This window comes from Toxotes jaculatrix, chromosome 16 (assembly GCF_017976425.1).
Source record: "Toxotes jaculatrix isolate fToxJac2 chromosome 16, fToxJac2.pri, whole genome shotgun sequence".
NCBI lineage: Eukaryota > Metazoa > Chordata > Actinopteri > Toxotidae > Toxotes > Toxotes jaculatrix.
The window spans coordinates 23,737,597-23,764,308 of NC_054409.1; the positions used below are offsets into that span (position 1 = coordinate 23,737,597).

Genomic DNA, 26,712 nt, shown 5'->3' on the forward strand with positions numbered 1-26,712 from the left:
GAAACAGAAGAAACAACAGTTAATTGAATGAAGCCGTGTGAAAAGTTTACGAGGGAACTGGTGACCGATAACAACTCCGAAACATCTGAAGCCTGACGAGGGGCTCGAGCTACAGACCCAGTCTTTAAAAGATGTTTATCATCTGTTTTCATCTTCATCTGGAAAGTAACTAGTAAGTATTACTGTCAGATACATGTAGTGGAGTAGAAGTGTAAACTTGTGTAAAATGGAAATCCTCCATTCAGGTACTGCAAAACAGTAAGTACAGTACCTGAGTAAATTTACTGCGTTACTTTCTGGTATCGGAGAATTTGGAAGATTTACTTGTAGCTGAGTGAATGGTCCTTTAGTTAAACTGTGTCGTCATCATCTTGTCTTTTGCTGATGAGATGAGAGTGGATGGATTTAGTTAAAGAGAAAAGGAGAGGTGGAGGGAGGGAGGGAGGAGAGGGGTGGAGGGGGAGGGAGGGAGGGAGGGAGGGAGGCGGAGCGAGGGTTTTACTACAGTGTGTGTGCTGAGGATGCTGACAGTGAGGAGGAGAGTACCGAAGAGGAAGCTGGATGCTGAGACGGAGCTGCTGGTGACACTGAAGCAGTTTTCATCCTGAAAACAGAAAAACGCCACGTCTGTCTGAACGTCTCGGGTAAGACAACGCTGGTTTTATTTATTTTTACTGATCAGGTTGGAAATTTTCTTGAGGAATTTGCAGCTGATGCTGATTAAAATGCTGAAAAATGACCTTTTACTCTTTACTTTTTAATTTCAGGTTGGTTCACAGTAGATTTAGTCTGTGGTTTATTAAAAATGTCCTCTAATAATTAATTATTACCAACATATTTCTTTTTTAAAAAAATGTTAACTTTAAGGAGTATTTCCCCTTTTAGACTTTTCTTTCATTTTCACTTTACCTTTTTCAATTTACAGATTTATGTTTATCTCAAAAGTATAGGTGTTAAATTACGTATACCTTACTGTTAAATACAGCCTGACAGACAGGAGATGTTATATAAATTCAATGATATTTCAAAGATATTTTAATGTATTTGCTGATTATTTACATATTTATGTGTACTCATGTAATCATATTGTGGTTCCAGTGTGAGTTGATTGGAGGACAAAAGCTCCAAATATATATATGCGTGTGTGTGTGTGCGTGTGTGAGTGTGTGTGTGTGTGTGTGCGTGTGTGTGCGTGTGTGTGTGTGTGTGTGTGTGCGTGTGTGTGTAATAAACTTGTCAGTGCCCTCTGGTGGACAAACTATGTAAGAGACACAGTTTACGCTGACACTGACATAAATAAGTGATAAGCTGGAGTTCTGTCTCTTCCTGAGTATAAAAAGCTTTGTTGAATGAACGTTAACAGTTTTTTCCGTCACTACGTCCCTGAGCTTGTTAACTATAATGTGTCCTAATGAATGACGAGCCCGTCACCAGGGGCCTGTGAACTCCTCCTGAGGCAGTGTTAGCCTCCTCGTAAGTGTTGTTGAGCAGATCAGCAGCAGCTTCAGTCCATCTGTGTCTACGGGCGGGACGTAGGTCGTCCCCCGTGTCTCGGCAGAGCTCTTTAGATTAATGCACGGTCACAGTAGTTTTGTCCTTCAAACATTAAAAAATAAACCTGAAGTGTAAAAATAGACTTTGTGTTGCATTCATGTGCCGTGGCCTGTGCAGACAGACTGTTTATCTTTTCCATCAGACACGCATGAGATGCACCTGAGAGACACGGCTGAGACACAGTCTGTGTAGACACAGCAGTTTGTATGGCTAACAACAACAACAACAACAACAACAACAATAAAACAGATGTAATGTGCTGAGCTTGTAGCTGGACTTTTTAAAAAATCTTTAGACAGAGGCAGGCTAGCTGTTTCCCCCTGTTTCCAGTCTTTATGCTAAGCTAAGCTAACCACCTTCCAGCTGCAGCGTCAGACCCACGTGATGCCACTGTCATCAATATTCTTGTCTCACAGCCGGAACAAGTTTATTCCCCAAAATGTCCAACTGTCCCTTAAAGTAAAACACATATTTTTAATTACTGCCTTCCACAAAGTGGACAGTATAAAGAGAGCGTGCAGCAGAGATTAAGGAGGAGGAGTTCTGTCGTCTCCTTCATCTCCCTGTTAGAGTCACTGGTCAGGTCCAGAGAAAGCATCAGTACAGAGAGTGGAGGACTGTGCAGCTCACTGCCTAACGTGTAGTGGCAGCAGTGAAGTCCAAGCTGAGAGGGAAGGGACGAGGAAAGAAGAGGGAGAATGGACGCATGCGTTTACTCAGTGTGTGTGAGAGAGCAATCGATTTGCGGTGCTATAACACTCACTTCTTCATTTGTCCCATCATCCTCGGCGGCGGTGGAGTTTATTGAGCCTCGTCTTCTTTCCCATGCTCCCTGTAATCTCCACTGAATGCTCCTGTTGACCCCCAATCAGCTGTATTGACTGTGGTTTGTGTGCGGTGGGTGGCGGATTACCCAGACTGCTGAGCTCTCAGGTGCTGACTGATGTGGCTAATGTGCTTGAGCAGAAACGGTTCACGCCGAGTCGACAGCCCCTGACTGCTGAACTCAGGGAAATCCTTCCTTCTGTAGGTTCTGTTTTTTTTTTTTTCTTGAGTCTGTGCATTTTGAGATGTTGCCATTCAAGACTTAATTGCCCCCCACCTCCCTCCACTTAGAACTTCAAACATCTACAAACATCTATGCAGACACACCTATTTTCTTATTTTAGATCATCAAAGACAGTGGCTCTGTGTGGCTGATAGATTCTATATGGGCACCTGTCCAGTTTAAGTGAGTGAAATTGCCTCTTTGAACATAAAACGCTGTCAGGGGACGTCCATTCTGACCGAATCCATCTCAGCAATCAATTGAAATTCATGAATCTCCCGTTTCCCATTATTCCCAGCGAGGACTGTTCCGCATGAGCTCGCTCATCGGAGCGTTTTAGCAGTTTGGACGGTTGAGATGTGCAGTAATCGACTTCCCTCCTCCTCAGATCTGCAGCTGAGCCATTATCGTTTCAGAGATTTCTCTCAGCGCAGCAGGAACAGCAGATGTGCTGCGCAAATCCGCTGTGGCCAGAAGTGTTTGATTAGCTGTTTCAGTTCAGGAAGGGTGGTGTGTGTGTGTGTGTTTGTGTGTGTGTGTCAGAGGAACACAGCTGTAAACAGAAAACCACTCTGACACCTTTATATGTTGCTGTGTGTATGACCCAAATATTCTGTCCGACACACCGCACCACCAGCATCTGTCGCTCAGGTTCCTTCTCCTGTTTGCAGAAACAGGTGCTCACATGAGCCCCATCAGAAGGTGGACGGTGATGGTCAAAGGGCCCTGACTCACTGATGAACCACAACGTGTGTGTGTGTGTTTTTGGCTCTGATTGAATCTGATCGAGTGCAAAGCTGCGTCAGTTCAGTTTCAATAATTTTGAAAAGTGGCAAAACGAAACAAACCCTGTTCTTCACCAGGAGACGGATTTTGTCTACACAGTAAAACTGAATAAAAACTGGGTCAGTGAAGCACGAGCACAACTTTACACACTACCAGTGGCTTGTCTGACCCAGTATTAGTTCTATTTTTATAATACCTGTGGGTCACCAGGCCGACCTGACCTGGAGCTCTGGATTCTAAATCATTTTGTCAAAAAGAGCTGATGTTTGCCAAGAATCTGTTTTGCTATTTTTCGGATGTTTTTCCCATCGAGGCCCTCGAGAACCTACGATGAGGAACCGTGACTCAGATCTGGAGGCTCGCGGTGGAACAGCTCCGACAACGACATGGACAACGCTGATATTCACAGACTCACTGACGAGTGCATCACATCTAATGACTCCTCTCACAGGATGCCACGTATTGGCCGTTATTTCTCCTCATTACTGTCTCTACTCTTACTATCTACGTGCAAACCTCCTCACGCTCACACACACACACAGGAATGAGAGAGACGGACACGGTCCACAGAAAGAGACAAAGAGACAAAGATAGCCTGAGGTTTGCGTTTTGTTTTGCTCAGTTTAGTGGCCTCAGCGCTGCCTCTGGTGTACACACACATACACACACACACACACAGACATGCACAGGGATTGAATCTGCGATTTCCTCTCACTGCTCACTAAAATAATTTTTTCAAAAATTTAGGGCCGACAGTTGAGAGGTGACAGGAAATGAGAGGAGAGAGGAGGAGGAGGATTTCAGTTCATGGTTGGCGCCTTAATCCCGGGGCCACCGGGGCCCAGAACCCAGACCGATCCAAACAGACTTTATCAGAGATTTTAACGGAGCCACGCTGGCTCCTCTGTGAGGCTAAATGCTAATGTCAGCATGCTCACGCTGGCAATGTTAACAACATCCCCAAATAAGACTGAATAACAGTGAACATGGAGTGATGTGATGTTTGTGTTTGTGTGTGTGTGTGTGTGTGTGTGTGTGTGTGTGTGTGTGTGTGTGTGTGTGTGTGTGTGTGTGTGTGTGTGTGTGGCATTCAGGGACTGAACAATGACTCAAAAACTGCGTCTGTGGAGAAAAGAAAAAAGTCTGTGGAGGAGAAGATCTTTGCTCTTCACAGTTTCACATGGATTGTTGGAAAATGTTTTTTTACACATTCAGTTTGCTCGCTCACCTGCGAGTGCTGATGCACCAAAGTCTGTGGGGTTCATCCTCTGGAGACCACGAACAGCTGAACTTTGGTTCAGACATTTCAGTCTGAACCAAAGTGGTGACAGCTGTCCAGGAGCTGGGAACAGTGACGACGCTGCGTCCCTCCTACTTTCGTCCCTCCTGCTTTCGTCCCTCAACCTACTTGTGTGCGATGTCTTCTGAAAGCCATCAGGTCTTTTACCCTCACATGTTCTCATGTCCTGCCGCCTGCTCCAGCGCACAGACGCGATACTCTCATCTCCAGACAACTGTGTTACATCAAAGCTTTCAGCCGCCCATGTTGGGATTTGAAGACCAGATTACTCTTATATCTATGCTTGGCTTTACCCAGGAGCCATCAGAAAGCAGGCTTGTGTTTGTGTGAGTGTGTGTGTGTGTGTGTGTGTGTGTGTATGCAAGGGTTAATGATCCCCAGAGAGTCATCAGACAGGGGATAAAGTAGGTGGTGATGCGTCTTTACAGAACTAAGCTCCGTAAGCTGCTTCCTCACTCGTCTGACAAGCCTCAGTGGAAGAGCGGAGAGATGTACGGGGGGAGGCGAGATAGCCAGAGTGCATGAATGGAGGGATGGGCGATGATGATGATGATGAATGGGTGAAAGGATGAACAGATGAAGCTTGTGTTGAGACTGATGGTAATGAAGCTGGTGGATTGACGAGATCTGTGCGTGGACGGTCTGAGAAGTGACAGCTGTGTGAGGGAGAGAGAGGGTGATGGAAGGGGGGACGCTGCGTCATGGGATGGATGAGTGTGTGTGCGTGTGTGTGCGTGTGCGTGTGGGACCGCTGAAATGTTCCAGCCTAATTCAGATGGGAGTGTTTGGACTCCTTGGGGAATGTTCCGTGTACCGTAAATAATTGTGATTTTGCTGTTGTTGTGGATGAGGTTACTTGAACTGGGTTTCCTGACATGACTAACCTCATTTAAGGTCCACTGACTGATCCAGGACGCTCGAGCTCATCATGAGTGATTCTGTAGTTTAAAACAGTGTGATGAAATGAAAGGTGTGGATCCTTTATCTACTCCTAAGGATAATTGTTCAGTATGACTTGAGTCTTATTTCACTCGTCAGGACCTTTTTTTTTCCTCTTTTCTTTGTACGAAAAGCAACTAAAGGCTGATCTTAAAATCCATCTTAAAACAAACCTCCTTAAGCTTAGGAGCTGTTTCTGAGAAACTTCTTGAAATGAAAAAAAACCCCTCAGGTTTCATAGGACGAGGAGGCAAAGGTCAAAGGTTCACTCTGCCTGAGCCTGTTCCCCTGGAGAACGATGGGTGACGGCTCCATGAGCTGAAGGGACTTTTGAAAGCTTTTGTTTCAGTGGCTGCAGATGAGTGATGTATTGTACTGTTGACACCAGTTGCTGCAGGTGACATGTAATGAAGTGTGTTACTGAAGCTCGATGCTACGTTCTGTTGATGTGTGTGGTAAAAATAACACCTGCTGTCTGTTGAAATCTGTGGCCACAGATAACAGCAGCAGCCAGCATCTATCAGAGAGGGGCGAGACGTTCCTGGGGGTCCAAACCTCAGAGTCACCGCACGCACACGGCGCAAGTAATGACCTAAATGTTTAATGCGTGTTTTGTATAACCAATCACAGCGCTCGAAGTGCTTTTGATTTTGAACCAATGAAACGTTTTAAATGGAAAATCTTTACCATGTTTGGCTTCTGTTAGGACAGAAGCAGTGAATCACTCCCTGACGACGTGACGCTGAGGAGAGGGGAGGAAGTCTCTGCTCTTTTTTGGTTTGTAGTTGCTGTGATCGAGTTTGATTAGAATATAGAAGGAAGACTGAGAAAGGAGCATAGGGAGAAAGAAACAGACATCTCTCCCCTCAGTGGAAAATCACAGCCTTTTATTTTCTTTTTCGTTTACATTTTAATCTGTCGTTTAATCTCCCACACTTTGTAATCCTTCACGTTGGCGTGATGTGTGATGAGATCTTCGTGATCTGTTGAAACACAGAAAATTCTCATCTTGTTGATCATGGCAGTGTTGTGTGAACACACTCAGCCCAGGTGATGGGTTTGTGGATGGGTTATAGGAGGCCAAGCAGCACCGGCAGGTCTCCAGCTCCTGATTCACCCCCCCCCCCCCCCGCCCCCAGCAGAGAGCAAAGCTCCAGAGGGGATCACTCAACAACCGGAGGCAACAACCGGTTCAGAGGGAACCTGTCCGACACAGGTGTATCACCACTGGCCTTTGCCTCAATTCCCCATGTGATGGCTCCAACCACACAGGAAGAAGGGAGTATGTTTGTGGTTCAGCTACAGGAAGTCTGCCGTTTTCACTGGCAGCAGTTCTGTTTACGTCCTCTCTGCAGAGGTGGCTGCTCAGCCACATCTGGATGCTGTCCTGGGAAACGATGAAGCAGGAATGAGACGGTTGTGACACGGAGCTCACACTTTTCTGCTTTGATGTTGAGCTGGTGGCTGAGGAAGCGCCGGAGGACCTGTCGAACATCGTCAGCGTGAGTCTCCTTGTCCTGAAGGACATCGTTCACCAAGGCCTGGGAGACAGCTGGAGCATTTGTGTGTCCAAAAGGCCACTAAGGATGTCGCAGGCTGCAGGGCTGTGTGCTGTAAACACCCATAAGGGAATGTTCCAACATTTCAGGTGCTCTCAATTTGGATTTTGTCTCTAGGTGAAGAAGTTTGGATTAAGTAGTTGAAACGTAGGTTTGTTTACAAACCGTCTGATCATTCAATCAAAATTAAGACCCAGAATTACCCTTTAACCTAAAGATGATGGAAAAAAAGCCTTTCCTTTCCTTCTTGACTTGAATGAATTATTTAATGGAGTGTGTGTACTGTGTAAATACCTTCTTTTTTATTAAGAGTAAGTACATTTTCTTGTGCTCCTGAAACATGAATATGAAATATTTAAAAAAAGTAAAACCAGTCTGAAGTAGGGAAGCCTCTCGGCATCACAGGAAACGCAGGAGCATGACGCAGTCTGTCAGTTTTCCTCCCTGCAGCGCACACACACACTCTCACACAGTGTGTGTTCGCCTGCGTGCTGACATTAATAACTTGTGTTTGTGTGTCTGCGTGTGTGCGTGTGTGCGGCCCCCGCAGCTCTTAGTCAGCTCACATAATCCTCGTGGAGTTAAAATGCCTTGGTTTCCTTTTACTTCACGTCCATTTGCAGTGCTTTTCTCTGTGCTGCTGACCGTGTGTGACAGGTCCTCGCAGTCTGTGCGTGTGTGTGTGTGTGTGTGTGTGCGTGTGTGTGCGTGTGTGTGCGCGTGTGCGTGTGTGTGTGTGTGTGTGAAAGTCAGCAGGAAAGTGTGTGTATTTTCCAAATCTTTTTTTCATGTCAATTTGTGTTAAGGTTAATAACAGGTTGGTGAAGGTCTCACAGAAGATTACAGAAGACCTGCTTTATGGCTCTCGCCAGCAGCTAGGACACAGACAGGCTGAATGAGAGGGAGACACAGGCAGACAGACAGAGAGACAGGCAGACAGACAGACAGAGAGACAGAGAGATGAGCTGAATGAAGACAGAACAGCACTCTGCACTTCAGGTTTTCCTAATCTGGCCTAATCTTTTGCGTTAACATGCTAACACGCTAACACGCTGAACTGATGTTCATCATCTTAGTTCACTTAAATTGAAACCTCGATGAATATTGGAGGAAACACTGAGGGAACAACAGCATCTGAGCGGTGACTCATGTCAGTCCATCGAATGGCTGAACATGGACATTTCACTCATGGCCACAAATATCGGCCTCGTGATGGAACAAGACGAACTCAGTGGAAAACCAAACTCATTGGGATTCATCCTCTGGGAATCGTGAACGTCTGCACAAAATTTAAAGCCATTACAGTCGATGTTTGTAGAGATGTTTCAGGGTGAAACAACAGACCGACAGTCAGTGCTTCGCGTGTGGCTGAATGCAGCCTTACAAATTTTCCAGAGATCTACATCTTGGATTTACACGTTCAGATTTCAAAGGTTAGACTATTTAATGCGATTTCCTTCCCACAATTGATTTTTGACGGTGGCAGCAGGGCTGTCACACTTTTAATCCTCCTTTAATCTGTGTAGAAAACCGTAGGTGGGGAGGTGAACATGGCTGTTACAGCTCTCCATCATCGTACAGTGGTTAACTCTGGGTTCACCTCTCAAGTTATGACCTGTAATTTCAAATGGACTCACACACACACACACACATGCACACACATGTAAGTACCCCTGCTCCCTGGAGGTCGTTCCGCCCCTCAGTCAACTCCCCCTATAAAGGAGGTGTAAATCAAACCAGGCCTCATGTGGTGACATGTGTCCTTGGTGTAGGTCAGGGAGGAGGAGGAGGAGGAGGAGGAGTTGAGACACTCAGTCTTCTCAAGTCTTGCTCAGAGGAGACCACATCATGTCTTGCATCATGAACAGATTTAGGTCAGAATCTCCTGCCCATGTATTTAAAACAGAGTAATAGGCCTGTCAGAGTCTTTGGCTGTCACCAAGCTCAAAGCTGAATGAACAGCACAGCGACAGCAGCGTCTAACAATAACATAACATTATGCAAAGTCGAGCTTCATCACTGCTCAGTGGGACTTAACCGTGAATGGAGAAGCTCTGATGTAATTATATCAGTAACTTTAAACACTTTGACACACACACACACACACACACGACTGCTGCACATGAGACACACTGAGAAGTCGCGGGGTGAAAACAGGGCTAATATGGACATGCTGTCGTGTTTAAGCAGTTTCTGTCCTCTTCAGCCGATGACATTGAGAGTCAGATACGAGTTTCATGTCCTACTGCAGAGCTCCAGTGCACATTGATCTACTGTAAGGCAGCGACTGCTCTGATCTATAATCAATTCATACTGTGTGTGTGTGTGTGTGTGTGTGTGTGTGTGTGTGTGTGTGTGTGTGTGTGTGTGTGTGTGTGTGTGTGCACGTGACTGTGAGGGAGAGAGAGGAAGAGAAATAACTGACCTGGACTCTAATTTGTCGCTCATGTGATGTGTTATAGATCAAATCCAGTAAATGTAAGTGTTGACATTTAATTGTCAGTTTAGGCAGCAGGTGAACAGCTGTTGAACTTGATGTGTTGGGCACGAGGAAGGATCTGACGTGGGCTAGATGACCGGTATGAAGGTCAGTACCTAAGGAGGGAGGACAGGGTCAGGAATGCCCGGGACTCGGTGATGAGTGTGGGGACACTGGCCCGTGTGGTTCAGGCCTGATGTGATTCTCATCGTCTTGGTGCCTGAAACCACACCACACCTTCAGAGGTCTGAACTGTTGGAAATACTTTTATATTTAATAATAGAAATTATAAATGCAGGAACTTTACTTGTACTGGAATATTTTTATAATGAGGTTTTGTTACTTCGACTCAAGTAAATGATCCTTTGATTATTACTGAAACCAAAATGCAGATTTTATATGGTTTGGGTTTTCACATCCTAACAATTGTCATTTTCACATGGGCCAGGCTTTAACTGCCGTGATCTGATTCGTAATGACAGTGTGTGTGTGTGTGTGTGTGTGTGTGTGTGTGTGTGTGTGTGTGTGTGTTTGTATGTGTGTGTGCGTGTGTGTGATCCATTGAGTGTGGTGACTCACGGCCTGAAAGTGTCTGCCATTTCAGAGCATTTCCTTTCATACTGACCCTCACCTTTCTCTCTCACTGTGAACGCCTCAAGGCGCACACACACACACGCACGCACACACACACACGCACACGCACACACACGCACACACACTTAGACATGAATCTGTCAGGTTACCACACTGTCCACCATGACAGCAACCTCTGGCATTTACATGCATTGGAGACAGGACATTTTTCAGCGAACACAACAGGGAGCAAGAGGAGGGGAGATGGATGAAGGGATGAAGGGATGAAGGGATGAAGGGCACTGAGGCATTAAGTAAGTGAGGCATTAAAATATTCTTACTCAGCAGCCACTGTCTGATTCATGTGATATTTATTGCTGGGACACAGTCATACAGCACCTACACCTTCACTGTTGATTATTCGGAAATGTCCGGAGTGAAACGATGATGTCAGCAGGTCAGGTAACCGTGGTTAGCCACCTTCAAACGCCGTGCACATAGATTCTTTAACACTGTGAAATGTGTTTGCCACGGAGAGAAAATGAAATATCATTTAATATGGGCACTATTTTCTCTCCGTTCTTGCTCCTAATTGTCAGCGAACACCTCGGGGGTCCAGTCAATCAGGGAGGTGTCATCTATTTAAACAACCTGGTTTAACCAGAGGCGAGAAGTCGAGGTCATGCTTCCCTCTTAACAATGTTCTTGTCAAAAGATAATGAGTGCGCTTCTCTGCGGTGGAAATGTCTTCAGGCGTGCACATCGCACACCAGACTTCAATAACACATTACAGTTCACTCTCCATCGTCAGCAGCCAGCCTCAATTAACGGCCTGCTTTCAAGCACAAGCAGCTGCTCAAGTACACGGAGCCCGGGCACTTGGACATGACCAGCAGATGTTTGGGAATTTAATGGCCAGCGGCAGCGGCGCAGCAGTAGGTGTGGTAGAGCTGAAATAACTCATGGCTAATCACATTAGCTCTTCTCAGAGCTTTTATAAGGAGCGCCTCTTCAACCATAGCACACCTGACAGCTGACAAAGGCAGTGAAATCTCAGGTGCACTGTCTCACAGGTAGTTCTATGTTGGGAGGATGATTCAGCCACTCATTCTATTCTGGATTCCATTTTTTTTCACATGAATTTACACTAGTTTGTACATTTCTTTTTTTTTTTTGTTTCATTATTTATTTTTCAAATCCAAACGCTCTGCATGAAACAGGTAGATTTAATCTTCATCATCATCATCCCGAGGCAGCACAGCAGCTATTCAGGTTCCATCTGTAGCCTGAAGGGCTGTGGTTCACAATTATGCACACAACAAATACAGCTACTTTGATCTAATCTTGCATAACTTAAATCTCTTTAAAAATAGGTACAAAGGCTGAACAGTGTTTCTGAATACGCCAAATACACAGCAGAATTATAAATGGGGAAATATTGTGGTCATATGGTTCGAGTTAGTTCGAGTTTTGACCTGAGGTAATATCATGGGAAGCCACAGAAAGCAGAAACATTTGAGGGGGGAAAAAAACCCACTTGCCCTCAGTTCACATGTCGACTGCATTTGATTTACACTGGCAGTGAATCTGGGCTCTTCTCTGTCAGTGCTTTCAAGCCTTACAGGCAGTTACACTGGGAGATTTCCAACCGACGACACACTGATGTTTTTTCTTCTGCCCGTCATATTTCTGAGACGATCCTCTCGTGAGCAGCTGGTTCTAAAACTATTCATTTTCAAAAATCTCTGTTTCTTGACACTAAATGCTAAACATGCACTGTAAAAACAGCATTTAGACTAAAAAACCGAGATCAGCTGTTCATTTACCGAGACTAATGATCAAATGAGACACAGAGAATGGCAGGAAAAAACTGTTTGATGAACTGAATGCATGTCATTTGGTCACAGCTCAGACATGTATGATGAGTTTATGTTGTCATGTAACCTGTGTGTTTGTTACTGTCTGTGATTCTTCAGCGGCTTTAAGTCCTAAATGTGCAGCAGCTGTTTCTGTCTTTAGATTTGAGTCTAGTTATGTTGGAGGTTCTGGGTTTTGTCTGAGCTGCATTTTCTCTTTGCATGCTGCTTATGTGTGTGTGTGTGTGTGTGTGTGTGTGTGTGCGTGTGTTGGGTCCAGGATTGGGAGGACGATGAACAGGTCTGGCGGCCCCCCAGGGGAGGATCTCACGGATGAGGAAAAGGAGATCATCAACAGTGTACTGGCTCGTGCAGCCATGATGGAGGCCATGGAGCAAGAGAGGATCAAGTGAGAGAGAAAACTATTGTCCCCGTTTCGTCTGTGTGGTTCAGGCTCACGCCACTCAGCCACGGAGGCAGATGTTCTCTGAGTTTAATGATTTTAGGTGTAAAACCTGAGCCGTGTGTGTGTGTGTGTGTGTCTGTACTTACATTTACTTGCCTGTGTTCTCAGGCGTCTTTCCAGTCGCCTGGATAACATTAAGAAGACGGTGTGTGGCGATGGACAGTCGCAGTGTCTGCTGTGTGGGGAGTCCTTTGGACCACAGGGGGTCACAGCTGTCCTCTGTGTGCAGTGCAAAAAGGTAGGTGGATGTTCGTGTTGTTTCTGCTTGAACAAAGAGAAAACAGAGCCCAGAGTAGCAGAGAACCGTTCCCACGGGACGCAGGGACTTCTCTGCGTGTATTTTCTATAGTGTTGTTCCTAAGAGGTTTCCTATGGCGATAAGCAGCCAGTGGGCCGTATGCTAACTTGTCCTGACACACACGGTGTATTTCCTGGTCTCACATCACATTCTGTCTCTTGTTGCTCTCAGTAGCTAAGTAGAGGTTAAAGCTAAATGAACTGTTAAGATAGCTGTGCTCTTCTGTGCAGGATCATGCCTCTGTACATGTGTCTTATGCATGTATTTGCCTCTTTGCAGCACATGTGTAGCCAATGTGGGATCTGGAGCAACAGCAGGACCTGTCCTGTGTGGCTGTGCAGAATCTGCAGCGAACACCAAGAGGTGAGGGGAGGGAAACATGGAGAACAGAGTGGGTCTGATAGAGTCATGAGACCAAATTAGGCCATTATGCCGTTCACCTGGCACCAGAAGCAGAGCTTTACTCGTGATTTGGACCATTTTCGAGCTTTTAGACTCACTTTTAGCACAGAATTGCATTTCGCTGTCCAGTGGCCTGGAAAATTACCCTTCATTGATACGTCCTGAATATCCAAACTGAGTAATGGGTGATGATTTATTTCAGTGCTTATTTAATAATACAAAAAAAATACGGGTAGTATTTTGATCAATATAAAACATGAGTAAAAATGTGTTTTCAGTTTTACGCACTGATTCAGTGACACAGTGCTGTTTGTGTGGTGAGGTCTCCGCCTCAGGGAACACGGCCTCTTTAAATAAATGCTCTCTCCTGTCAGTCACACATGCTGCAAACACAAAGTGCTCATGCGTCTGCTCCGTAACACACGGGAATGAAGAAATAAACAATCAGAGAATCATCAATCCAACATTTAATTCAACACACGAACAATCACACAAATCGACAAATGAACACAAAGGAACGCAACATCTTCATTACTTTATTTACAAGACAGAAAGATAGAAAGGCCTCTAACTTCAGTAAATGCAGAGAAAGGCCACGGCTCATTTCACTTCTCATCCTGAGCTGATTTTGAAGCATTGGGTGTTTGTTAAACCTGCAATAACTGATCTTCTTTGCCACCGGGGGGGCAGTGGGAACAACCGTGAAGTTATGTTGACATAACAGTTGATATGTTAAACGTGTTACCAAACAGCTGCTTATTTCCACATCCAGCTGTTACAGACCAACATGATCTTTCATCTGGAGTCGTGTTTGCTTCCACCTGATGAACCTAAGTCTAGTGATCCCTCTCTTTTAGCTCTGTTTTTGGTCTCTACCAGCTCCTGAAGGAAATATCTGGCTCTTTAGCTGCTAAATGCTCCACTATGTTCACCAGCTGGTCTCTGACTGTGTCCGTCTGCTGTTTGCTGCTGAGCAGGTGGTGGACGGAGGCTGGAAACAGCCGAAATCAAGGCTATGAGGGAAGTGAAATGAACCAAAACTGTGAAGTTGTGTCTGGAGAGATAAAAAAATGAGCTGAAACTCATTTTAAAGCTCCATAAAGCCGAGGGGAGCTGCACATTCGGCTGAATATTCACTGTCACACTGTTTTCACATTGTCATTGGCCTCTCATCAGCACAATGTGTAATACCGCGCGTAAAACAGGGGCTTTCCATTCTAAACAGCATGTTGTTTTTCTTATGAACATACTGTGTGTTCCTGCAGCTACACAAGCGCTCAGGAGCTTGGTTCTTCAAGGGGAGAGACCAGCAGGGTCTGCCTGACCCCCTCCCTCTGTCCAGACCTAGAGAGCTAAGCACCGAGAACAGCACCGAGAACAGCACAGAGAACAGCATCGAGAACAGCACCGAGAACATCACTGATCCAGTCGGCCTCGATGGACCACAGGAACCTACAGCACATCATCCGAGACATGGTAGCCTTTACAAAGAGATCAAGCAAATGGCTAATTATGGTTTTCATGTTTGATTATAACACAATCATTGAGACAGACTCGCCACAGGACACGTCTGTCGGATGTTATTACAGAGTGGATGTGCCAAAGTGTCACAAACACACAGTGGCTGCTGCTGGCTGCTGGAACCCTGGTGTCACTTTTGGCTCATATTTTGAAATTTTAAAATCGTGTGCAAATCCTGGTTTTCTAAGAGAAATGTTATCAACATAAGTCCTGTGATTTAGTGATCTATGCATTTACACCTGACTCAGTCAAGCTCCTATTGCCTACTTCACATTTGCACATAATGCCAAGTTCAAGGTGACACTACTGAGAAAAACCTTTGCACTTCTGCCATCACCCCAGAACTGATTCTTTGGTATAGATTTTAAAATGATCCAATTTATCTCCTACACTTTGCATGAGTTGGCACCACTGTACCTACGTCACTGTGTAACATATTTAAAATGATCATTCCAGTTGTAGAAAGCATGGTTTCATTGCATCTCAAAACATTTAGCACCAGCATCATTACACAGAGAGGAGTAACAGTATGTGATGTGGTGTCTTATCACCTCTAGCTCCTGCTGCACATGTGAAGAATGAGCATTCAGAGAGGGAAGAGAGAGCGCCCCCTCCGGCTGCGGAGGAAAAAAGACAACCTGTCGTCTCCAGTTCCATTTCACCTCATATTCCAACCAGAACTGTTCCACCTGCCAATCCCCCTGCCAACAATCCCACTCCCCCAAGACCAGCACCAGATCGAACAGAGGTCGAGGACAATGACTACGACTCGGACGATGCCAGTATGATTGATTGTTTCTCTTAAGCCAACCCTGATTTATAGAATATGAAAGTGTCCCACATGTTTAGTTTTTTACTCATTTTACACAACACAAATTCCTCCTTGTCTGCCCACAGCTGTTAAACACATTCCCAGCAAAGTGATGAAGAGAGACAAATCAATGTTTATCTGTTTTCGAGGGACATTGCTTCTTCTAACAGGAGTCATATCAAAATTCAGATCCTGCTTCTCCGTCAGTGTCTGATGTGTTCCTGTGTTTTTGTTCTGGCAGCTACCCTGGGATCTCTGGAGTTCAGTCTTCTTTACGAACAGGAGAACCACACCCTACAGTGCTGTATCATCAAAGCTAAGGTAAACACACACACACACACACACACACACAAGACCAGAAGAGACTAGACAGGACAAAATTAGAGAGAAGATGACACGAGATAAGATGAGACGAGCCCAAGCAGGACGAGACCAGTGAGGCCAAATTAAGACAAGGTGAGAAGTGACAGGACAAGACGAGATGAGACAAGACAAGACAAGAGGAGATGAGACAAGGCTTATCCAATAATCCAATAGCTGTGATTAAATTTGTCGAAACATTTGTCATCAGTGAATTTAACGACAACACTCCGTATCCCTGCTGAATCTAAGCTCTTCTTCTCTCATGTGTCTCAGGGCTTAAAGCCAATGGACTCAAACGGACTCGCTGACCCGTATGTTAAGTTGCACCTGTTACCTGGAGCCAGTAAGGTACAGTCGCTTTCACTGTAGCGTGAGCGTGTTGATTTTGACAGCTGCACAGCTCTGGTTTAGTTGCTCTGTCGTCATTTTTAGAGCTGCATTCAATTTGTGATAAAACTCAAACCTTCTGACCGCCGTGTCGTGTGTTACTGCCCCTCAGTCTAACAAGCTTCGCACCAAGACGCTTAAATACACCCTGAATCCTGCGTGGAACGAGACTCTGATCTACCACGGCATCACTGATGACGAAATGTCACGCAAAACTCTCCGGTAAGGACAACCCGAACCTACTTCATCTCCTTTACCAGTTATTTAACAGTGAGAGTCTCACTGAGTGCACTGTCTGTCTTCAGGCTCTCAGTGAGTGATGAAGACAAGTTTGGACACAACGAATTCATAGGAGAGACACGAGTTGCTCTGAAGAAACTGACGTTTAACCAGAAGAAGAACTTCAACGTTTGTTTGGAGAGAGTGATCCCGGTAAGTCTGAGGATGGCACTGACATCGCAAAGCTTCACTGACTGTCAAAGAAGGTTTTATTGAATATATTTGACTTAAAGGGTCAAATATATTGGGTAATGCTGTGGACACCACATAGGAAATGCCATTTAACTTCGCTTCAGACAAAGCCAGGCTAGCAGTTTCCCCTTGTTTCCAGTCTTTATGCTAAGCTAGGCTAACCACCCGCCGTGGCTTAACTGTGTTGATTTCTTTCATTTTGAATTTTCCAGTTTTTGCTTTTGTGTGTACAGAAACCAGTGATAATGGTGCTGGTGGTGATGATGGTTTTTACTGGTTTACAGGTGAAGAAGGCAGTAGGAGGCTCAGCCCGTGGCATGGCTCTCTATGAGGACGATGTAAGACGCTCACATAGATCTTTTCTCTTCTGTATACAGAGCAGAATAAGATATATCTTATTCCTCTGCACCGCAGATGTACAGATGCACTGATCTGACACTCATCTCATATTACCTTACCTGAAAATGATCCCAATCAGTTACACACAGTGAGATATGCAGATCTTAAATCTGGGGAAAAAATATCTGCCTTATCCTTATCCAAGTATCCTTTAAATACTGTGGAGGGAATAACTGGGAATTCACAAAAAAGTGTTCACATTTACAAAATGTTGATGTACACTGAGTTAATCCATCTGTGTAATAAAATGTAGATAGTTTTGTACTTAACCTGCACATTATCCTCCATTGCTCACAGTTTAATCCCTCCAGATGTGTGTACACTGCACAGGAGCATCAGGATCAGTCACATGATGTGCTATTACTTTATGTGTGTGTGTGTTGTTTCTCTAATGTGTGTATGTGCAGCTGAATGAAGGTGAGGACTCAGAGGAAAGAGGTCGTATCCTGGTATCACTGATGTACAACAGTCAGCAGAGTCGTCTCATAGTGGGCGTGGTCCGCTGTGCTCACCTGGCTGCCATGGACTCCAACGGATACTCTGACCCGTTTGTCAAAGTGTATGTTCTCCGTCCAATGGCGTCCTCCTTTTACAAAGACTGAAAAACAGAGAGTTAGATGAGAAGATCTTTCATATGAAATATGAAATATGAAATGTCTTTCTTGGTTTCTTGTGCTGTAGATGTCTGAAGCCAGATATGGGAAAGAAAGCTAAGAACAAGACGCAGATAAAAAAGAAGACCCTCAATCCAGAATTTAATGAGGTCAGTTCCTTTTAAAGTGTTGGTTTTTATTTGCGTATACTGGACGTTGTAGTCTTCTGCTTACTGGTCACAGTCTGTGCAATAAACTCATCACTTTGTTTCAGGAGTTCAGTTATGATATAAAGCATGCTGAACTCGCCAAGAAAACCCTGGACATCTCAGTCTGGGACTACGACATGGGCAAATCCAATGATTTCATCGGTAAGTGGCTTGAAAACACATGTGCAGTTTGTCGTTCTCAGCCATGCCTGCAGTGTGGATCAAAAAATGTCTGTTGGTTAATTGGTCAGTTGATTCACCACTTTTAATCCAGATGAAATGTTCCAACATGTATTGAACAGCTTGCCATGAAACTACATTCATGATCCCCCGAGGAAGAATCCTAATGATTCTGGTGATTCCCTGACTTTTCATCCACCGCCATCATCTTGCGTCCGGTGCTAATGCGAGAATGTTAGCATGCTAACATGCTATACTTTCACCATATGTGCAAAACATCACCGTGTTAACATTGTCATTGTGAGCATGTTAGCATGTTGACAAGTTTTTACCTCAAAGCTCTGCTGTGCCATTAGCATGTATATCAGCTCTTAGTCTTGTTTACATATTGACGCTTCCGTTTCTCTGTGCCTTCAGGAGGATGTCAGTTAGGCATCCAGGCTAAAGGAGAGTCTCTGAAGCACTGGTACGAGTGTCTCAAGAACAAAGACAAGAAGATTGAGTGCTGGCATGTTCTGCTAAACGACAGCACTGCTCACTTTGAGGACTGAAACGTCATCTCCCCGTGGATTTTCTTTCTCTCTCGTTCTCCCCGTTGAATATTGTCTTCCTGTGAGCACAGGTGGATTGATATTATCCTCTTTGCTTTTATGTACGTTGTCCCAAAGTGCAATGTGCAAGCTACATTTCCAGCAGTTTTCAGGTGACCAACATGGATGTTGACCGTGGGGCTCTTTGTGATAAGGAGCAACCACTAAATAAACCAGGAAGCTGTTGTTTTGTCATTTTTACTGTTATCATGTCATAAACTGAATCACATCATAAATAAATAAACCTAACCCGACATGCGGTAATGATTGAATAGTGATTACCATATTTTATGGAGAAGATAAAACCCTTGTTATCATTGTCTTTAAGGCAGTGTGTTGTAATGACGTGTGCCTCCGAGCTTGGGCCCAGCCGAGGGAGTTTCCCGTTTTCCGTCTCTGACCTTTTTCCCATGTTGATCTGTGCACCTGTCATTCGAGATCATGTACTGTGTCATCAGCTGATCTGTGTGACCATGTCGTTCAAGTGCTTGCGTCACCAAAACATGCATTTCACATGTATTACTGTGCATAATTACTGTGCATCATGCATGTGTTAGATATTAAATGGGACACTTACAGATGTTTAGTTGCTGAAATGATGTGAACAAACTCTCTTTCGTTGTTGATGTGATATGCGTTTGTGTTTTGATACAGATAAGATGTTGATCTGATTATCAGTACTGTCACTACGTGTGTGTGATCTTCTCCTGTGCATGTGTGAGCGTTCTGTCTTTCTGCTGGAGAAACCAAAAAGCCCAGAATGCTTCTGCATGGCATCTTATTATGATGAGCGAGTCCAATTATGCAACGTGAGTGGTGATCCAGAAAACTCATGAAATATTCCGATGCCGGTTTAACTGATCTGTTTCCAGCTACATATTCAACATTTGTCTCTCTGTGTTCATATTGATGCATGTCCGGACTCATGTTGTAGCGTACACGTGGCTAATAAATAAAGACACCATGGCACTTCCTGTGTGCCTCTGATTGTTTGATATATGTTGTGACATGGCAGAAAACTTTGTCTGAATCAGGTGAGGTTTGAACCAATCAGCTGGGACAGACACGCAGCTGAGAATTTTGTGAACTTTGACCTCTCCTGATAAAACCCTTCTCCAAGTGGGTGAAAGTTTATGGACTTGTTACACTCTGAAAAGTGCGTCCTTGAATGTTGGTAGGGACGTTCACCGATCGGCCACATCATTAAAACCAGTTATGGGTTGTGATGTTGTGGCTGAATGTTGCATGTGAAGCTCTTCAGGAGGAAAAATTGCTCTTTGGTTCATTTGCTCAAAGCTCATGTTTACACAAAGGCCATTATTTGTTATTAGGGATAATAAGCAGACCAGCTGAAAAGGTTTTAAACTGCAGGTCCAAAGTGTATAATCCTCCTGGCTTCAGATGTGATCAGTGACCTTCATGGCTCATCATCCCACACTTTTTCTCTCCTCCCCCCAAACTCCTGTCACCCTCTCCTGTCAATGAAGGACATGTCACAAAAGTAGTTATTAATGTGATTACAGCTGATGTTTTCCTTCAGGGGAGCAGCAGCTCTCTGAACAAATGTGACCATAACACTCATTTATCAAGGACTTTTCTGACAAAAATTGAAGCAGTAAGTAGAATTTTTTGTCCTGTTCAAATTCAGTATGTTGATGAATGTAGATGATAGAATTAGGAATATATTGTACATTAGGGACTGTATGAAAATTATTGGAGTGGTGAGAAAGGTCAAAATATTGCAGCAGAAATAATGGATTCCCTGCATCATTCAGTCAAACACAGAAAGCTGGGGTTTCCCCTGTTTAAGTTCTGTTCCATGGATTTTACTTTGTGGAGACGGTCGTTGCTATTAAACTTATTCAGTCTCAAAAACAGGTGTCAGAAAGGCCAAGCACCTGGTAATACTAGTATGGTGTAACACCAGGAAAAAGGTCCCGCACACAGGCTAACCTCTGGTAAAACAACCAATCATCAGTTTTAAGTTTGCAGCTGCAGACTGTAGTTCTGTTATCTGCTCATCACAGGATCCAAGGAGGAAAACCAATGAAAACAAAAGCAAATAGGAAGGAAAGTATTTGGTTGTTTGTGTCCTGTGTAATTTATTAATCAATATAAACTGATTAGGCTCAGCCACATTGTCATTTACACCCCCCTGCCCCCCCCCCCCCCCCCCCACCCCCCACCCCCTCTTCCTCTCAAGTGTCTATTCAGTGTGAACTGAGGGCGCGAGAGTCACTTATCAATATTATCATTGATAAACCTATTTGGGTTGTGTGTGTGTGTGTGTGTGTGAGAGAGAGAGTGTGTGTAAATCAATATGTCATGGTCACTGTCAGTGAGAGAGAGAGAGAGAGAGAGAGAGAGAGAGAGAGAGAGAGAGAGAGAGAGAGACTGATGTTTGACTCTTCTGACAGGTCACATGACCCAGGCTGATTTAGATGTTGCGGTTATTTTAGATCCGCTGGACAACCCCCCCCACCCCCCACCCACCCCCCTCCCCGCGCGCCTCCTCCCCTTCTTATTTAAAACCGACCTGGAGTCAGTCAATCTGACACTGGGTCCTCAGTGAGTGAACCAATAATTTGTTTTAGATTAGAGGCAGAAACATCTTTCACTCAGACGCGCCACCATGACGCACATCGCTCCTCTCGTTGCTGTGCTTCTAACATCATCACTCCTGAGATGGACGGCTGCAGAAGCCTCGATCCTCTGTGCCTGGACTAAAGTTCTGCCAAACGCAGACGTGCACTACAGTTTTCTCCGGCAGGGCTCTCCATCGCTGCGGCTCTACCACAGCGTCTGGTCCCGGGAGCGCGCTCTGCTCGGCTGCTCCTGGAGCGAGGACGCATCAGTGATCCAGAACTATTTCTCTCTGTGCCTGGAGCGCACGCAGGAGTTTACCGATCATCCGGATGAGAATGTCGATCTGGACTCCATGTTTGGAGCCGAGGAGCAGTGCGTCTCCCTGGCTTCTCCACAGGGGGCCGAGCTCGGGTGGCACACGGGGAAAAGGCTGGGGAGGAGCGTTGGTGGTCCGGCTGAGAATAGTCAAGGTCAGGATGAAAGGTCAGAGGTCAGGACCCATCTCCGTGTAAAGCGCGGGTTCATTGTGCCCGGGACTCTGTGGTGCGGCTCTGGCAACAAGGCGCCATCATATGCGGATTTGGGTAGGCTGCTTTCTGTTTTTCTGTCTGTCTGTTCTGATTTGAACGTTTGGTCGCAGGAGGGAAACACCGGTGGCTGTGTGCATCTGATGACACATAAAATCTCATTTAGTTGATATTGAAATTTTGTGCTTTCACAAAGTTGTGGGACTTAAACAGTAAAAACTGATGCAGCAGAAGCTCAGATATCCTGATTTGTCCTCAGTATGGGTTGAACTCCAGAAACACTGGATCCTACATTTCCCACAATGCAACTCAACAGCTTCTGTCAATAGGCTTTTTCATCCTGGCAAACGCCACCACCTCAAAATCCTTCACCCCCTGCGGCAGGAGTTTTGTTAAACATCTGTCATCCCTTCCCTTTCACCTTATCTCTTACAGGGGTATTTGCAGAAACAGACAGCTGCTGCCGGGAACACGACCAGTGCAAACACACCATCCTGTCCTTTCACTCCGATTTTGGTGTCTTCAACAGCAACATCTTCACCATGTCTCACTGTGACTGTGACAACAAGTAGGGCTTTACAAGTGTAACCTCACCAGATAACATCCAGTTCATACCTACTGATCTTTTGTTTGTGTTTTCTTTGATGTTTTTTTTCTAATCATTGACACAAAATGACACGTTACAGGTTTCGTAGTTGTCTGATGGAGGCGAATGACAGCATATCTGATGTGGTGGGATACACCTTCTTCAACCTGCTGAAGATGCACTGCTTTGAGTTCTCCCACCGACTCCAGTGTACACAGAGAAACTGGTTTGGAATGTAAGTGAAGGTCATCCACTGTACAAATGATAACATCATTACGTTGTACTTGTGATTATGTTAGCATGTTGATGTTATGTACCTAAGTATAGCCTCGCAGAGCTGCTAGCACGGCAGTGCTTCAGAAAATATAAGATCTCTGATCTCCTCTAGTCCTTTAAATGGCCTCAACCTCTGTTGCGATTTACAGGTGTAAAGAGACTAATATGGCTCTGTATGCTGAGGTCCATGCACCCACACTCTATGAGTCCACCAGTCCAACGGAGGCCAGTGTGAACAGGACGAGCTCCATCATCAACACTACCACACCCGCAGAACTCCCAGAGAGCAGCACGTCAGACCCACAGCTCTTCTCCATCACTGCTGCTGCATCCACGGTCCCTACGCCTTCGACAGGTTCACCCTCAGCCTCCATCACTCCTGCTACCAGCGTCACCACCTCCACAGTCACAAACACAGCAGAGAGACCAACAGGATCAGTTACTGAGAGTAGAAACAATCCGGAGTACACTTCACCCATCGAAAACCGAACTGTGACTGAGCCTGAAGCTGCTATCACAGGTATTCAACATCACACACCTCTTCAGCGCTTCGGTTTATTTCTCTATGCAACAATAACAGAACCAAACATTTCCACTGATGCTTCTCCTTCACAGAGACGCGGCTGTCATGTGGTCTCTATAAGGATCTCGATGAGTGCAGGAACAAGGTCCTTCCCCAGCAGACGAGATATGGCCTCCACAACCCAGGGTCCGGGACGCTGTACCACTGCAACTGTACCACCAGGTAAATCAGCAGTTTCAGTTTTATTGGTAAAATCCTCTAATCAAGACGTTGGGATGTGTTGGATCATGTCTAGATTACACTAATTTATTTAACCCCTGGAGTAAATATTTACAGTGATGTTTGCAGAGCACAGACTTTGTGATAACAGTGCACTCACCTTCACTTAATTGTTTACCGAGTAAGACAAGGCTGGCATGGTGTGGTGTTTCATAACACAAAAGTGGGCCACAAGCAATGTACACATACATTCAGGGTCACGCTGTTACATAAGCTGCATGGCTTCTCTGAATCTGCACAGAAATTATTTTACATGCATTGACATTATCATAAACTCATGTCTGTGCCTCTGAGATTCTCTTTTCCTGTTCATCTGCTGTTTCTGTTGTGCTTTTGGAATGCCTGTAGGTCTCTGATGTTTGTTTGTCTTGCTGTCCTTCCAGATTATTCCAGACTTTGGGTAAACAGAGACAACTGACCGAAGTACAGGGTCTTCTGCTTGGACATGTGTCTCAGTCTTGCTTTCTGTCACGGGACTGCACAGCAGGCAAAACGTCAGTACACACACATGCTGTAGATGTGTCCACACGACCTGGCTTTAAGAAAAACACTGAAACACTGTGTGATTTAACATATTTACATATTACATAGCATGATCATTCTGTAAAGCTGAGGTGGAAGAAGTAAGTAAAATTACTAATACAATAACGTAAAAAGTCAGTACAGAAAAGTCACTACAGCTGTCAGACAAATGTAGTGGAGTAAAAAGAACAAGTGCATTTTCCCTCTGAAATGTGGGAGAGAAGTATAAAGCAGCATAAAACAAAAATACTCAAGTTCAAGCACCTCAGATTTGTACTCAAGTAATTATAGCTTCACTAAACCATCATTTCTTCTCATTTGTTCAACAGCTGTTCAGCGGTTCTGGTGCAAGTAGATCTTCCTCAGCTGGAGCAGAGGAGCGGCGCAGAGGTGGAGCAGCAGCGCCATCTGCAGGCAGTAAAACTGAAGGTCAGGAGAGCTAAAAGAAAAGACCGAGCCGTGAGGCTTCACAAGCTGTGTCTCAGACTGACTCGGCCCAAACAACCCAACAAGACCAGAAAACATGGTCAAAATGCTCAAAGGCCAAGTGTAAGAGGAAGGGAGCACGTCTGAAACGGTCTGTTATGGAAACCCAAAGTGTTCGATATTAAATACAAACCATAAGACGTCATGAGGTAAATAATCAGATGATAAAATACAGACAAAATATAAATATAACTGTGAAACATTGAAATAAGTTTATGGCAGCCCATTTGTATTTCATGGCAGCACACACAAAAAAGTTAAAGTAAAAATCAAAAATTTCTTGCAATAGACTTATTGTGAAAAGCAGCAGGATGAAAAAACACTTCACAATAATGAGCTGAGTTTTAAAACTTTGCCTGATTATTTCACTTTCATGGTTATATAACATGTTTTATCTGCATTTATTCATAAGATTATATATTTTATAATCCATCCATCCATGAGCTTTACCGCTTATCCCCGAGGGTCAAAGAGGAGCCGGAGCCAATCCCAGCTGACACTGCGGGGTACAGGCAGGGTACAGCCTGGACAGGTCGTCAGTCTGTTAGAGACAAACAACCATTCACTCTCAGAAACTCCACAGAGAAAGGCCCCATGAATGTCCTCTTTATTTAATGATGAACACTTTGGATTTCCATTAAATATTGTAGTATTATGTTTTATATTGTTACATCAGGGATGTAGTGAAACTCAGTTGAGGCCACTGTGTTTTTTGAACCTGTGAAACAACCTTGTCAACTTTTTAGGATAAGAATAGAAAACTTATTTGCAGCAAAAGCACAGCGTTTCATTCAGCTGTAACCGTTCAGGAGCCCTTCTGTTCTGCACACTGGCTCACTGTGATGACTTTCTAAGACACTTAAGACATCTGATCCATCATTAACGTGGTTAGATGTCTGCCACAAAAAAAATCTGTTGTGTTTTGTATTGGTGGCTGTTTGTGCTGAGAATATTAGAACGCAATGTCGTGGCTAACTGGCCTTTTAATGTACCACTACATCCAAGTCTGCACTAATTCCCCTAAAGGACTGTAGCCACCACTCAGGACACTGAGGTGGGGTTGTTTGGGGGGTTTTTAATATCCTGATATTCTTTAGAGTCAATATCTTTAAATGTGACAGTTTTTAGGTGGAAAGAGTCCCGCTCCCTCGTCACTGTTATTGAGGTTTCAGTACTTGTTGCACTTGTAAATATTTATACTGAATTATAGTTGTAGAGAGATGCAAATTATGCTGCTAGCACAATGAAAAAGGAAAGAAAAAGAAAAATGTAAATATCTGTACATAAGAAAATATTGTGAAATATTTGGATTATGATGGAAGAAGGAGGAATAGTTTGATGTTTTGGGAAATACACTCATTGCGTTCTTGCAAGGGGACTTTCTTAGATGAGGAGTTAGACACCACTCCTGTGTCTGTATGACAAACATGAGGCAGCAGTTAGCCTAGCTTAGCATAAAGACCAGAAACAGGTGGAAACAGGTAGCCTTTCTGTGTTTAAAAGTACCACAGTCTGCCTGATTAGCATATTATTTCTCATTTATTGAATCCATACAAACATAAAAACCCGTAAAACCACAACTTTCTGTCTTTACTCTGTAGTTTTTAAACAGAGTAAACAAACAAGACATAAAATGTTAGCTAGTGAGCTTTCGAGGTGCTGGTAGGTGGGTCAGGCTAGCTGTTTCCCCCCGTTTCCATTCTTTATGCTAAGCTAAGCTAACTGCCCCCTGGCTGCAGCCAGTGTTATCAACATCTCCAGCTCTAAAAGTGACAAAACTTCTGTTTCCAAAAATGTTTAACTGTTTATTTAAAGTGTAAAAGTTTTAAAAACACAACTGAAAATGTCACACGTGTTTAATTATTTATTGTTTTGTTGTTGTTGTTGTTTGTTTGTTTAGGGTTTTTTTTTTTTTGGTATCCTAATAAATGATAAAGATTTAAAAAAAAATAAAAAAAAAAAAGTCGGGATATTTATTCTACAAGTTGTGGGTTGTAATCAGCCGTCACACACCACAGACACACACAGTAACACACAGGTCTGTTGTGATGAGGATCCGTCAGGTAACTCAACTCCTCTCTGATGTCATGAAAGTGTAACTGAAACCTCGCTGAAGGCTGCAGCCGAGGAGCCGACCGGATCC

General features: G+C 44.4%; 2 protein-coding genes across 4 annotated transcripts; both read left to right on the top strand.

Moving 5' to 3' along the window:
• The first annotated feature begins 536 nt into the window (after positions 1-536).
• On the top strand, positions 537-19,747 carry rph3aa (rabphilin 3A homolog (mouse), a). Of its 2 annotated transcripts, none has more exons than XR_005895485.1 (15): positions 537-644; positions 12,375-12,503; positions 12,669-12,798; positions 13,138-13,221; positions 14,526-14,736; positions 15,339-15,563; positions 15,834-15,913; positions 16,229-16,303; positions 16,455-16,564; positions 16,648-16,774; positions 17,098-17,151; positions 17,620-17,771; positions 17,894-17,975; positions 18,088-18,176; positions 18,612-18,636. XR_005895485.1 is itself a non-coding variant. In XM_041058936.1 (15 exons), exons 2-15 carry the CDS (start codon positions 12,388-12,390, stop codon positions 18,743-18,745), a joined length of 1,677 nt encoding a protein of 558 aa, XP_040914870.1. In that variant the 5' UTR covers positions 537-644; positions 12,375-12,387; the 3' UTR covers positions 18,746-19,747. The 2 variants fall into 2 exon arrangements, 1 of the variants encoding a protein (XP_040914870.1); XM_041058936.1 differs by having other exon boundaries at positions 18,080-18,176; positions 18,612-19,747.
• Positions 19,748-21,399: 1,652 nt separating this feature from the next.
• pla2g3 (phospholipase A2 group III) lies at positions 21,400-26,432 on the top strand. 2 transcript variants are annotated; one of them, XM_041059097.1, is made up of 7 exons: positions 21,400-21,954; positions 22,333-22,465; positions 22,584-22,718; positions 22,909-23,279; positions 23,375-23,504; positions 23,945-24,055; positions 24,410-26,432. In XM_041059097.1, the coding sequence occupies exons 1-7, from the start codon at positions 21,417-21,419 to the stop codon at positions 24,654-24,656; spliced, it is 1,665 nt and encodes a 554-aa protein (XP_040915031.1). In that variant the 5' UTR covers positions 21,400-21,416; the 3' UTR covers positions 24,657-26,432. The 2 variants fall into 2 exon arrangements, with proteins under 2 accessions (XP_040915031.1, XP_040915033.1); XM_041059099.1 differs by having other exon boundaries at positions 24,413-26,432.
• Positions 26,433-26,712: the final 280 nt, after the last annotated feature.